Source organism: Haliotis asinina, chromosome 2 (genome assembly GCF_037392515.1).
Source record: "Haliotis asinina isolate JCU_RB_2024 chromosome 2, JCU_Hal_asi_v2, whole genome shotgun sequence".
NCBI classification, from domain to species: domain Eukaryota; kingdom Metazoa; phylum Mollusca; class Gastropoda; order Lepetellida; family Haliotidae; genus Haliotis; species Haliotis asinina.
The window spans coordinates 18,939,274-18,952,073 of record NC_090281.1 but is presented as its reverse complement, the minus strand read 5'-3'; the positions used below and the strand labels follow the sequence as shown (position 1 = coordinate 18,952,073).

Sequence of the window (12,800 nt, the reverse complement as noted above, 5' to 3'; positions counted from 1 at the left end):
TCCGTTAATCCAGACACTCCTTGAACCGGACACTTCATCATATATCAGGAATAATGTCCCACTATAAGCGGCTTTAACTAAACTAGTCACACACATTCTCATACCGTTCATGTTGCATACGGTATACAACACGTTCATCTGGTGAAGACATACTTTTTTTCATTTCTAACAGAGTATGAAGTCGGGTGCACTCAATTATTGAATTCTCAACGTGTGAGATTTCGTAAGTTCCAATCACTTTTTTCTAATGTTATGGTTCTCTCCAAGCCTATACATTATCCCCACTGTCTGGTGCCCTGTGATGTCATTGTCAGCCAATTAACGATGTTGTTGTATGTAACAAGCCAATGAACGACGTTGTTACAAGCATCTCAGACACAAAAATTGTCTAGGCGCTATATACGGCAGACGTAGCAACGATGTTATAATGTAAGTTCGAAAGGGCCGAAGTAATTAAGTAAGTAATTCCGATTTCTGTTGGAATGGGTGTAGTTCCAAACCCTCTTTTGTTTGAATTTCTAACTACTCTGAAAATAATCTCCTTTGGGCGTATGAAATGTTACAATCTATTCTTTTAATTTTGTGAGAGAAATAGAACATGCAGATGATATACACTGCACGCACCAGAATAAATAAATAAATAAATAAATAAATAAATAAATAAATAAATAAATAAATAAATAAATAAATAAATAAATAAATAAATAAATAAATAAATGAATTCATTCATTTATTTATTTCAACTACTACAACTACTACAACTTCCTCTGTTGTGTGGCACATTTTCTCCTGCATCCACTGCTTCTGGAAGCACTACATTAACAAAACAAAGTGTCTCCATTGCAGCTATTTTCAGTCAATCAAGTATGTGGTTTCAAAAGCTTTCATTAAATAGACCTAGAAAAATTGTGATAATTCCATCTATACCTGTTCATCTACAAGTTAATTAGTAACATGGGGTCTGTCAGCTGTACACATGTGAGCCATCTTGAAATGGTGTTTCCAAATAATATGATCCATTCAAAACCATCATATCCCTCACCCATAAAACAGTACAAAAAGTAAATTGTTTTGATTTGCCATTTATTGTATTTCTATACAGACATAAATACGAATGATAGATTACAGCACAGTGGACTATGTACAAATGGACAAGATGACAAAGCGGAGACGTTTCTACAAACATAGCACTTAACCATCCAACAGCAATATTGCAACATGAGAAAGCAAGAACAGGAAGTAGTGTATTTGTGGTGCATGCTGAGGTCTGTAACAATGCATCGCAGGACAGAAAGTTGCCTATGGACAATTGCTGATGGTTTTCTATGTACAATAATTCACTATACAAAGATTGCACTTGGATCACAATTCAGATCAGTTGTCCCCACATTGTCAGAGCACTATAAACACATCCAAACAAAGTCTTTGGAAGATGACACACATAATCCAGTCTATCCATCATTCTGTATGTAGTCAGCATAGGAACACAACACTTAGATGATGATGCTGGATCGGGCGGAGATCTCATCAATGTGGCCGCTGCTGCTGCTGAAGGTGTGGAGGGAGCCACGGACTGAGTATACACGCTGTTCAATGAGGGACTTCCAGACACATTTGTCTTCCGTTGTGGGTGCTCGGAGAACCATTTTCTGTTGGATGGGGATTCCAGTACATGGTGACTTGGGGCATGTGTGCAGGATGAACTCAGTTGCTGGAAGGAGAGGATAGATACATAAGTACAGGAAGACAGCAAAGGTATTGTAAATTGTTCAAATATATTTGGAAAGTTAATGTTCCTAGAGAGTATTATAAATGTAATACTTTTGTAGGAGTATAACATACGGCCATTGCAAAGTACACATTCAAATTTATTTTGGAATATTGCTTGAATAGAGAGTATATAATTGTTTTATTTGAGTATAAATATTTGTGGATTTGCCTAAATTTCACAGAAATTGACACATACCATGCTTTCTCTGAGCTTCAATTCCACAGATGTCACGAAGGAAGAGGGGCTCTTCAAGGACACGGAGGTAGTCATGTTCTTCTTCAACTTGGAGAAGAACATCCGAAAACATGAGCATGTGAACCTTGGTCCATTGTCGGCCTGCCCACTTGAAGGCATCACCCTGGTAGATAAGGTGACGTTCCTCCTGGCACAGCTGGAACACAGGAACATTCTTGGAGAAGACAAGTCTGTCCTGGATCCTCATGACTTCGGAGTCAACGGAAGAGCGGATGGTGTTCATGGAGTAGGAGCTGGGAATGGATGAGCCAGTGCTCTTCTTGTGGGATGAGGAAGAGCTACCAGATGAGCTGGATGACCCTGACTTCATGCTGCCACTGTCAATACTGCTGGGTTTGCTCTTGGAGGATGTGAGTGAGGACCAGCTTGAGACACGAGCGCTGCTGCAGTTGGTGATGTTGTTGACACAGGCTTGCATGCCATCAACGACCTGCTGGAGGGTGATGTGATCTTGGGAGTCGCTACGGGTGTTAGCGAAAATATCTTGGAGGACCTGGTACAGTTCCTTCACATGCTGGATGGGGCGGTAGATGAAGGCAGAGATGCTGGGCTGACCTGACAGAAGCTGAGGATTCTGAAACAAGGAATACACAAACCATTAGCTATAGACACAATATAACATACTACAGTGTGAAAGAAATGATTAAGTAACATTAATGTGATTGATTAATTGAAAAGATTATTATATATTATTTACATAAATATACATACCTTGACAAATCTAATGAAATCTTCATTCCTCTTGAGGTCTGAGAGAACACCATTGGCATCAGCAAGACCATTTGCATATATCTCATAAGCTTGGCAGAGCATGTGGACCTTGGACTGGTAGATGAGCCCCATGGAGGTTAGGAAGTGGCCTGACTCTGAGGATTGGGAATCATCATCAGTGTCCGAGTACATGGAGGGCTGGTTGTCCTGCATCTGCTTGATGTGGTACTCGGAGATGGTCACCAGCTGAAGGAAGAAAAGCCAACAAATAAGTAACACAGTTTTAACATTCAAACATTTATTTCTTAAGGTAGCAATAGGATTTACAGCATGATTTACTATGAAGTGATCTACAAATTAAAACACTTGAATCTTTTACAATGCTGTTACACTATGAAATGATCTGGAATTACAAGGATCGTCAGTTCATGCAGTTGTCCGGGTTTGTTTTTTGTCCAGGTAGTTTGAGTACTAGTTCAGAGCACATCAAGCCCGCTAACCTTTTCTATGTTCTGGAAGACAGCCTTGTGTTGCTGGGCAGACAGGATGCAGTGGCGGAGAGGACGGGAGTATCGCTGCATACCAGCATGCATGAAGTCAATGTAGTCAAGTTCAAGACTCATCAGGCGGTGAACAGCTTCCTGCTTGCGGCGCTCAGCAAGACCAGTGTAAGCAGTCTGGAATAACAAGAGAAAATCATGAGCTTTTTTCATTTAAAACTGAATTTAATTTACAAATACTGTATGTATGAATTAACTGCTATTTATGTTATGATGTATTTTTGCGATGCTTACCCTGTGACCACCAAGAAGCAGGGGGAGTGGGGTGCTAGTGGCAATGAAGTCATCTTCCTCTAAGTCTTCCATGAAGGCATGGTCCACAGAGATGCACTGGTCAGCCTTTGTTTCTTCAATGTCACCATCAGATGAGTCGTGATCATCAGTGGAGTTGTTGTGGATGGACTCGTAGATGGGGGCTTTTGGCTTCCATGGGGACTTCTCGAAGGTTTCAATGGACACTTCCTTCTGGCGTTGGACATCCAGGATGAGCTTGCTACTGCTTCGTCTGAAGAGAAAAGTGAGAATTATTACAAATAAATGGAAAGATGAATTTATTATTACACATACCACAGTTTCATTATATATTTTTCTTGTGCATAATTATTGTATACAATAGCTGTGTATAATTATACTTACTTGACAAGCTTGGCAACACTGACACAGGTGGAGCGAGAGACATTCTGGCCATTGACCTTGATGATGCAGTCACCTTGCTTCAGACCACCCATTTCAGCTGGAGAAGCACCATCCACACGACCGACCTTCACAGGGAAGGAGTCAATTACGGAGAAGCCATAGCCATTCTTTCCTCTGTACATGTTGACAGTGATGGGCTCAAGACCAATAACATCCTTATTGATGACGGGAATATTCTGGTAATCTGCAAAAGGAAGCAACACATATTAAATCTGAGAAACTACCAAACTACAAACTTACACGTGTATTTGAATTTAAAACTTAAAATGAAATTAATTAGTTATACAGTTTACTGTTTTGAATTTTCTTCTAGTACTTACTGTTCTTTGACTTGAGAGGGGCTGCTGATGTTTTAGGCCTGGATGAGACTTGCAGGTGCTTCTTGCGACCAACTTCCTCAGTAAGAAGGTAGTACCATCCATTGACTTCCTTGTTGGGGTTCACGAGATGTTTCACCCCAAAGGACATACAGCCGAGGAACTCGTTCAAGCTGGAAATAATAGGCTTGTTGTTAGATATCTTGATATTCATGTTCAGATCAGTAGTTGTAGACTTGGGAGCCATGATCTAGCTTCAGATGTTACTGTGTTAATGGTTGCAGTGATACTGGCCTCTGCTAACTACCCTGTCCTAATATAGCTCCTTCTAATGTGGTAATCAATTACACTGACCAATATTGTTCTTTCGTTCTTGTCTAGATTCACACCCAGGTGAACGAAGGATCTACCTTTGATGTAATGTACACCACTAACTATGTCTGGACCGATGTGATTGCTGGTCCATTTACCATACCTGGCTGGTGGATACATACATTGACTGTAACAACATTACCGATTGGACAACAATGCCATCACAGGGTATGGGAAAGGGGTGATAATCTTTGTATACAATAGGGATCACATTGCTGCAATCACAGCCTGCTCAATCAGCTGGAACAGTCTGGTCCTTACTGTTACTGTTGTAGTGCTAATTGAAATTAACATGTACATGACAATTGTAATTGCAATTTTGTTCTAAATGAAATTTTTTTTAAATCATCTGATGCTTACCTGCTATTTTGGTCCTTGTGCCAGAGAGAAATCAGGAGACGTTTATTCTGATCTTCATCAAGGAGTTCACTGTAAAACAAACAAGAAATATACATTAAAATATATGTCTTTGCACAATGCAAGTATAAACTACATAATAAAGTATAAACCTACTTTTTTCATGAAACTATTTGTAATGTTTAACACCTTCCCGAGTATTACTAATGACTTTACACCTGCTGACGACTCATCCCATGTCTGACAAAGATTAATTTGACTAGACAAGAGACAAACAGCAGACAATGGTTGTGAGACACAAGACAATCACTTAACAAAGGGATGTTGACGAGAACAATAGATCTAACAATTGGTGATTATTTGATTGTGAGTTGGTCATGGAGCCAGCTCATTTTTAGTTTGGCAGACTTGGTTTTAGATATACATCAACACAAATTACTTTGATGGTAGTTATTTTCAAAATATTTTTTATAAACTAATGTCTGTTTATTTTTTTCAGATTGGGAAGAACAGTAGAGATTAGTAATATTGACAGAGGCAGAAAATCTACATTAAAATATTTGTATTTATTTTAATTTGGGTAAACAGAATTGTGGTATATATACTTACAAGGAAAATTTGTCATCATAGGTTGGGTTGTTGGAGTCACAGACAACCTGGGTCTTGCAGCGAGTACGTCGAGATTCATCGGGGACCAGTGACATCTACATCAACAAACAGGTGAAATTAGCAAAATAGCAAGGACACAGTTCAGTTAGAGTGAATTCAGTTATCAGTGTCAGTTCTTCATTAAGCCAAGCTTCTAATTAAGGTGTGACAAACTCAGTGGGTGTCATGGGGCAAATCACATGTCACCTCAGCTTGGGCAAGCTTCTAAATTTGTGATGATGTTTTTTTTTAAAGGAGAAAACTTTACATTTTAGATATTGCAGTAACTGTATTGCCAGTTACTTCTTAAGTTTTAAGTTTATTACAATTACCTTCACATATGAGTCACATTGTGGCTTCCAGTTTGAAGAAAGATTGCGGGCTTGGACGACTGTAAAAGTAAGAAGATCATAAGAATGCATCATGGAATGACATCAGAATGTTTTAAATAAAATTTAAATATTATCATAACAAATTCATTTAAAGTTACAGGAACATCTTAATGTTTATGCTTATCATAACACAAGCATTCAAATTGGAAAAGTAATGCATTGTATATATTTCATGATCATATTTCAAGTAACACTTACCATGAACAGTTAACAAGCCAAAGTTCATGTAGGCAGATACCTTCAGTTGTCCTGCAAAATAAAATAGCAAATTAGAAATCATGTTAATGAAACAAAATAAATGAAATAAGACGATATTCTCTTAGACTTTTAGCATAGTAAAGTTATAGTAAACATAGTAAAGACAGAGATATTTACAGGTGCAGCTGACAAGTGCAATTTAGTTTACCTTTTAACATGATTTTCTGAGAGTCAGTTTCCTCTGTAGGAGACCAAACCATATTGAATGTATGTAATAAGTAAGCAAGCAAATCTAGATGTGAACAGCACTAGAAGCAGAGAATGAATGGCTCTTGGACTGGGGTCAGGGGTTATATCCCAGGTTGAGTAGTAGTGTCAATCAACCAATCAGGGTTGTTGGTACAGCAAGTGACAGATGGGTCTCATGGCTGACACCATGGGTGGGCTTGTGCCTCTGATTACTGACAATATACAGGTAACTCAGGTAGGTATTACCTACCTGCAATTACCCAGTGACATGTTGTTACATCGGATGAGCCCCCCATGGCTGGTGATTAGTGGTTTAGTGACATAGTGTAATTCACCTGGCAGTGCCATATGGCACAGATTTGAAAATAGTACTCAAGGAAGTGTGTGGGCAGTCTGATTTTTTGAGTTGCAAATATTTATATTTTTAGACAATTTGATCTACAAATATTTCGCCATAATTTAATTAGAGACTAATATTTCTTATTTTACTATCAACATACATTTTCATGTGAGAGACTTTTTTTTCCTGTGGTGTTTTTTGTATTAAATAATGAAGAAATGAAGAGTTGTACATTTTTCATTTTTCTCTGTTTAGGTACTTAGTGTAAGAAATATTTTTAAAAATTTATTCTGCATTTATTTTTTAAAATCCACATTAATTTCTATGAACAAAAGTTTGAAAACATCATTCGCTGTTCCTCACTTCATGATATATACCAGATTCAATTTTACATTTAATGAAACCATTGCCAAATTTATTAACAATAAATATTCCACGTAGCAATAATCCAGCATTGTTCATTTTCTGTTCATCATAAATCTACACGTCCTCTATTACTGTCTCACCTAGACTTGAGCACTGATCATCTCAGTGAGATCGTTAAGGTGATCAAGGACTATACAAACATCCTGCAATCAAGGCAGCATGCCCAGTGTCTAATGTCAGGTGCCACTCCACTCATTAACAGCCCAGCTTCCCATTTCCTATACCCATAAACACATATATCACATATATGTCAGACAGACAATTAACCACAGGCCATGTGTTTTCAAAAACATTAAACATTAGTATCATATACATCTATTTTGACTGCCTTTGTATCTATTGCCATATCCAAGCATTTACTAATTTCATGTATTTTCAAAAGACACATTGGTTGTTCAGAAAGGACTGTTTTATTTCAATTGAGATATTACTGTCATATCTATTTTTATAACTAAATTGGCACATAAAAAGTTTTAAAAGCATAATTGATTTGGGGGTGTCAAAATGTTATTTTTTTCACTTTTTTGATTTAATCCTTTTTATTTTTACCACTAAAATGTTCTGCAGTATCCGATGAATAATCAACATATGTTTGTTCATATAATACCGAGATGTTTGTAGATTAGCACTGGACAGGATGTACTTGAAGCCTATCTACACCTGAGGATGTAATATCACCTCAAGTTTAAAAGACACAATGGAGAATACTGAACCTGTCAAGCTAGAATCACGTGTCACTTTTTCTGTTTTGAATACAGCTTTCCAAGATTCATCATATCACTTGAAACCATCTGTCTCCAACCTACCAAACTTAAACTCCTGGTTACATCCTATACCATGTATATAACAATACATCACAGCATGACTATCTTTGATATTTTTTCATTAAAGATACCAGGATTAATGTTGGCTATGCATAAGATAGAGCTGTGATAAGCCTTCAAGTTTTCCTGTCCTACCACTAATATTATCCGGCCTTTGTGCCAGCGTGTGTCACTACACAAGGCGGTCGGTGAGGCGTGAGGGATGCCACACGTCTTGTCCTATGTCACGGGACTCTCAACCAATCAGAATGGGATATCAAGGTACATCCAACAGGTGCGCACGCGTCTTATTCACTCAGTGATCAGTTAGACTCTCTCAAGTAACCTGTTAGTCTCAAGAGCACCTGCCGCTTGATAAAGGGTCCAAAGGGGTCCTCCCAATTATTTGGAAATATTTAAACTTACAAAACTCAAATTACAATCTAAGAATGTTACAGAAAAAGATCACAATAATTCATTCAGGAATAAATACTGGGAAATACTTTATAAGAATGCATTTTTTATCACAAATATATTTTGGTAAATATCACACACATATAGACCCTCAAACTTCAGCAATGATTGAGGGCAGCAATTACTTGACAGCATTATTGTCATCATGACCTAATTCTAAAAATTTGAAAAACAAATCAAAGGAAGTGAAAACTGATTTTGAAAAATTTAACTTTGAATTCAGTGAGAGTAATATTTTATGGATTTGTTAATGTGTTTTAAAAAGAAACATTTCAAGAACTGTTGATTGTTAAAAACAGAACAGGAAAAAAACCCACAGTATTTTAAACTCAGATAAAGAATTCAACAAATCTTAATATTATACATAAAAAATAACATAAACAATATACTAAGATTACGTATAATTCTTGCTCATAATTGAATGTCTTAATGAGCTAGATGCAAGTATTCTGACAAAACACCAGAAACACCTACCTATACCAACAGCATTTACCATCCTTGTTCTATCTGATCAAACTGTCTCCACGATTCCAAACTAAGAACTGAACCCTCAAAATTTCCTCAGCATTAATACTCTACTTCAAAACTAAATATTTTTCTTACTGTGTCCTATTTTTTTCTGTAAATGTTTAAATATTGACTTTATGTGACTTGGAGGCATGATGCCTTGCTCATGTGACATACCACCTTGCTTGTTATGGAATAACTCATTAGTGTCACTGATGCTCTGCTAATTGGCCTTGCCCCTACCTCACAGGTAACACAACAGCATGTGTACCTGCACATCATTACAGGTGAGATATTTATTCTGGGCATTGTGCACTGAACAGCAAATTGTTTATTCTTTCAACCATTGAGTGTAATGGATCACCTATAGCTGAGAAACAAGAAGCTGTCACAGCTTTGAGCCTTACTGTTTGTAAACAAGGCCATTCTTTGTGGATAGGTGTTAGGTTGAGGATTTATACATTAAGATAATCACCTGGCATTTACATTGTATCAGAGTTTTTAGAGAGGTCAATATTTTCAGATTTAGAGCAATTTGTAATTGACATTTCAATAATGTTTATGCATTTACAAACACGGAGATGTTGAAATATTTGTCTTACCTTCCATTTCTTGTTGGTTGTACACCATGATGATATAAAAAATATTCAAAGTAAAATATCAGGTTTTGAAAGCTGTGGCCAGTTTTTCTGTAGTACTTGATAACTTATTCTAATACCTTCGCACAGCACTAAGTAGAACATAAGGTTTGAATGATACAGAATTGCCCACACTCAATATATATAGGATTTTCATGCACCGCCTTATCATGCTAAAATTCTATTGGTTGATTACAGGTAAGAACAATATGACACAAAGTTTTTCACACCTAGTTTATATGGCAGGAAGGGGGTAATATTCTTCAAAATCCCTATCCTAAATTCTCCAAACACATGGCCCCCCTAGGAAGTAACACACAGGTAAGGTAATATCTTTATGACATCCTGCCCCCATTCACACCCCTCTTCATGCAAATGTCACAGCCATGTGCCTACTATTGTTTTAGTGGCCTGTCATAAATGGGTTAATATTGATCATTATGGTCATAAGTGCTAATTAGTAGGTAGCTCTACCAGAACAATACCTGTAATTAGCCTGATTTAATTAGCATACCTGAATCATAAGGAACAAGCAGTCATATCATTATTCCCAACTGAGAGTTTGAAAGGTAGGCTGTCTTAAAACGGCTGGTGACGTCTGTCATTTCATGAATTGAGACTGATAGTCTTAACATTTAAGCCAGATAAATGTCACTCTACCTCAAGATGAACATCTTCATTTTTTAAAGAAATTCTGGAGTATAACACATTGTTAATTACAAATGTAACCTACTATATATTTAACTGTTCCTCCAAACATTTCTACATTCAGCACAAAAAAATTCAAATGGACCCTAATTTCAGACTGATAAAATTTAAGAAAATGCTTAGAAAATTATAAGAATACTACACATTTCATGTTAAAATCTGACAAAGACAGATAGAAAGTATGAGGATAATACACAAATAACATAAATAGTCTAGCAGTCAAAGAATTACCTTCAAGTTTAACCATCTTCTCTTGAGTGATGAGGGAACACAACTGAGACTTAAACCCAAGTTTACGGGACAAAGACAACTATTCATTATCTATGACACATCTTGTTCAACTTATGCAACATTCATGTTTGTTTATCTCATTCTTCAGTATTCAATGTGTTATCTCATACTTTACAAATGAACCTTAAAATTATTGACAATGTTGAGAAATGTCCTTTTATTGGTTATTCCTGTGGGTGCGAAAAGTCAAAACAGTGGAACTTCGAGCTGTAAAGATTACAGATAGTGATGTTTGATTGATGTGCATCAATGGTATAAACACTGATAACACAAAGATGGAGTCACATGATTAATGAGGTCATGTGACTACAAGGGATGAGGCATTGAGTACACTTAAAACTTTCTTTAAAATCCTACAATACAATGTTTACATCACACTAGTAATGATGATTACTGAAGACAAACAGTGCCTGCTCTTGCAGATTAAACTATCATTTAAAACCTCTCCTGACATCATGGGAGATAACTCATTTTTGGGTTTGAAGGTTGGCTTTTTTAACCACTACCTCTGCCATCACAAATTATAGTTGAGACCCTATTCAAAAGATTTTCTGAAGAAAGGCTATGAGTGTAAGAGTAGACACTGCAGTGGTTAGTTTGGTGGTATGGATAACATGAACCACAAATGTTTACCTTGACTTTGCAGGACTTTGTGTGTTTTCTTGGTTGCGACAGGCGCTGTACACTGTACTTGACATTCTCCACTGCGGAGGAAAGGGGAGTCTGACAGTTTGAGTTTCTTGTAGGGGCTAATGATTCCACGTTCAACACAGTTTTCTTGATCACTGTCCTCAGACAGGAGATCACGGCGTTTCATACAATTCTCCATTCCCTGTCTAAATAAAAAAAGGCAAAGTTACTATTAAAATACAAACAACATCAGGTCTCAAAATTATTATCAATGAAAGAAATGACCTTTCACCACTTTCAACAATATTTCAACAACTTAAGAGCATGCAAGATAAGGGCTATTAATACCCAAGTGCCAGTGATTTACCAAAAATGCTATGTAATATGGACTGGAAGCCAAACTGATGAGTCAAATCTCACCTGAGAGATTCGCTCTCCCAGTCAAGGTTACATCTTTCTGCAGAGCATGCTAGTTCATAGCTGCAGTCCTTCATGGCTATGTTCCTCAGTGAATACATAATGGTTTGTAACATGTAATGCTGTATAATGAACTTAAGTCTGCCACTGAATGATATGCACTGTGAAGTTCCTGTTTTATATATATATATACTTGAGATGACTGCTCATTATGTCCAGGGCAATTGAATACTGCTAGCATAATCTCTATTTTTTTCTAAAAAACAGATTCATTTCATTTTGGTGCAAATCTAATCCATTTTTTCTTTAATTTTCCAATACGATTTCAGGACAAATTCATTCACAACCAGAGCCAATTTCAGGACAAGTTTATTCACAACTTGAGCTAAGATCTTGTTGAGACTTCAAGGGGTAGACTAGACCCCCAAATCTAGTCTAGACTTAGAGTACTTGTTTGCATTCTGTTCAATTAATGAACATTTAATTCAAATGTACTTTCCGTCAAGTAAGTGATACTATTGCGTATCCATCTTCTAAACAAGCACATAACAAGTTTTCTATGAACTAATTTATTCCCAAAGTCTTGGCCAGATCATGCCCAGTCAATACTCGTTACAGGTAATCAACCTGTCCAACGAAATCTACACTTGTATGCTGTTTCTAAATTGATTAATCCTGTCAATGAACAATAGACTGATTATCATTTATCCACTATATAACAGCAACGTTTGTACAACAATCTATTAATCTGATGATTAGGTGGACTCCTTACTATCACCCGTGTTGTTTTAAGATGCTAATTAACTCAATCTATCCTACTGTCTTGTCTGGTTACCTGTGTTTTTACAAACATCCCACTGACAGAGTTAACTCTTTCAAGTTCACATGAAGCTAGCGTATATAATCACAGACTTTCACAAAGACAACTGTATTTGGTGTGAACAAGGCAACTATACCATCCTTTACTTAACCTTTAGAAACGGGATAATTAGAAGACTACCTCAAAGATAGGCTATGTACAAGGTAGTGTCTCTTGTATT

General features: G+C 36.9%; 1 protein-coding gene across 1 annotated transcript in view; it reads right to left on the bottom strand.

Moving 5' to 3' along the window:
- Nucleotides 1-1,069: 1,069 nt before the first annotated feature.
- LOC137272320 (uncharacterized) overlaps nt 1,070-12,800 on the bottom strand; it is a 29,831-nt gene continuing 18,100 nt past the window's right edge. The window contains exons 3-14 of the mRNA XM_067804687.1: nt 11,347-11,549; nt 6,278-6,328; nt 6,020-6,078; nt 5,649-5,743; nt 5,043-5,111; nt 4,314-4,483; nt 3,934-4,177; nt 3,532-3,802; nt 3,238-3,414; nt 2,738-2,983; nt 1,967-2,600; nt 1,070-1,711 (exon numbers count right to left, since the gene is read on the bottom strand). Coding sequence (XP_067660788.1) covers nt 1,494-1,711; nt 1,967-2,600; nt 2,738-2,983; nt 3,238-3,414; nt 3,532-3,802; nt 3,934-4,177; nt 4,314-4,483; nt 5,043-5,111; nt 5,649-5,743; nt 6,020-6,078; nt 6,278-6,328; nt 11,347-11,542 — 2,430 coding nt within the window. The 5' untranslated portion in view covers nt 11,543-11,549 and the 3' untranslated portion in view covers nt 1,070-1,493. The remainder of the gene's footprint in view (nt 1,712-1,966; nt 2,601-2,737; nt 2,984-3,237; nt 3,415-3,531; nt 3,803-3,933; nt 4,178-4,313; nt 4,484-5,042; nt 5,112-5,648; nt 5,744-6,019; nt 6,079-6,277; nt 6,329-11,346; nt 11,550-12,800) is intronic.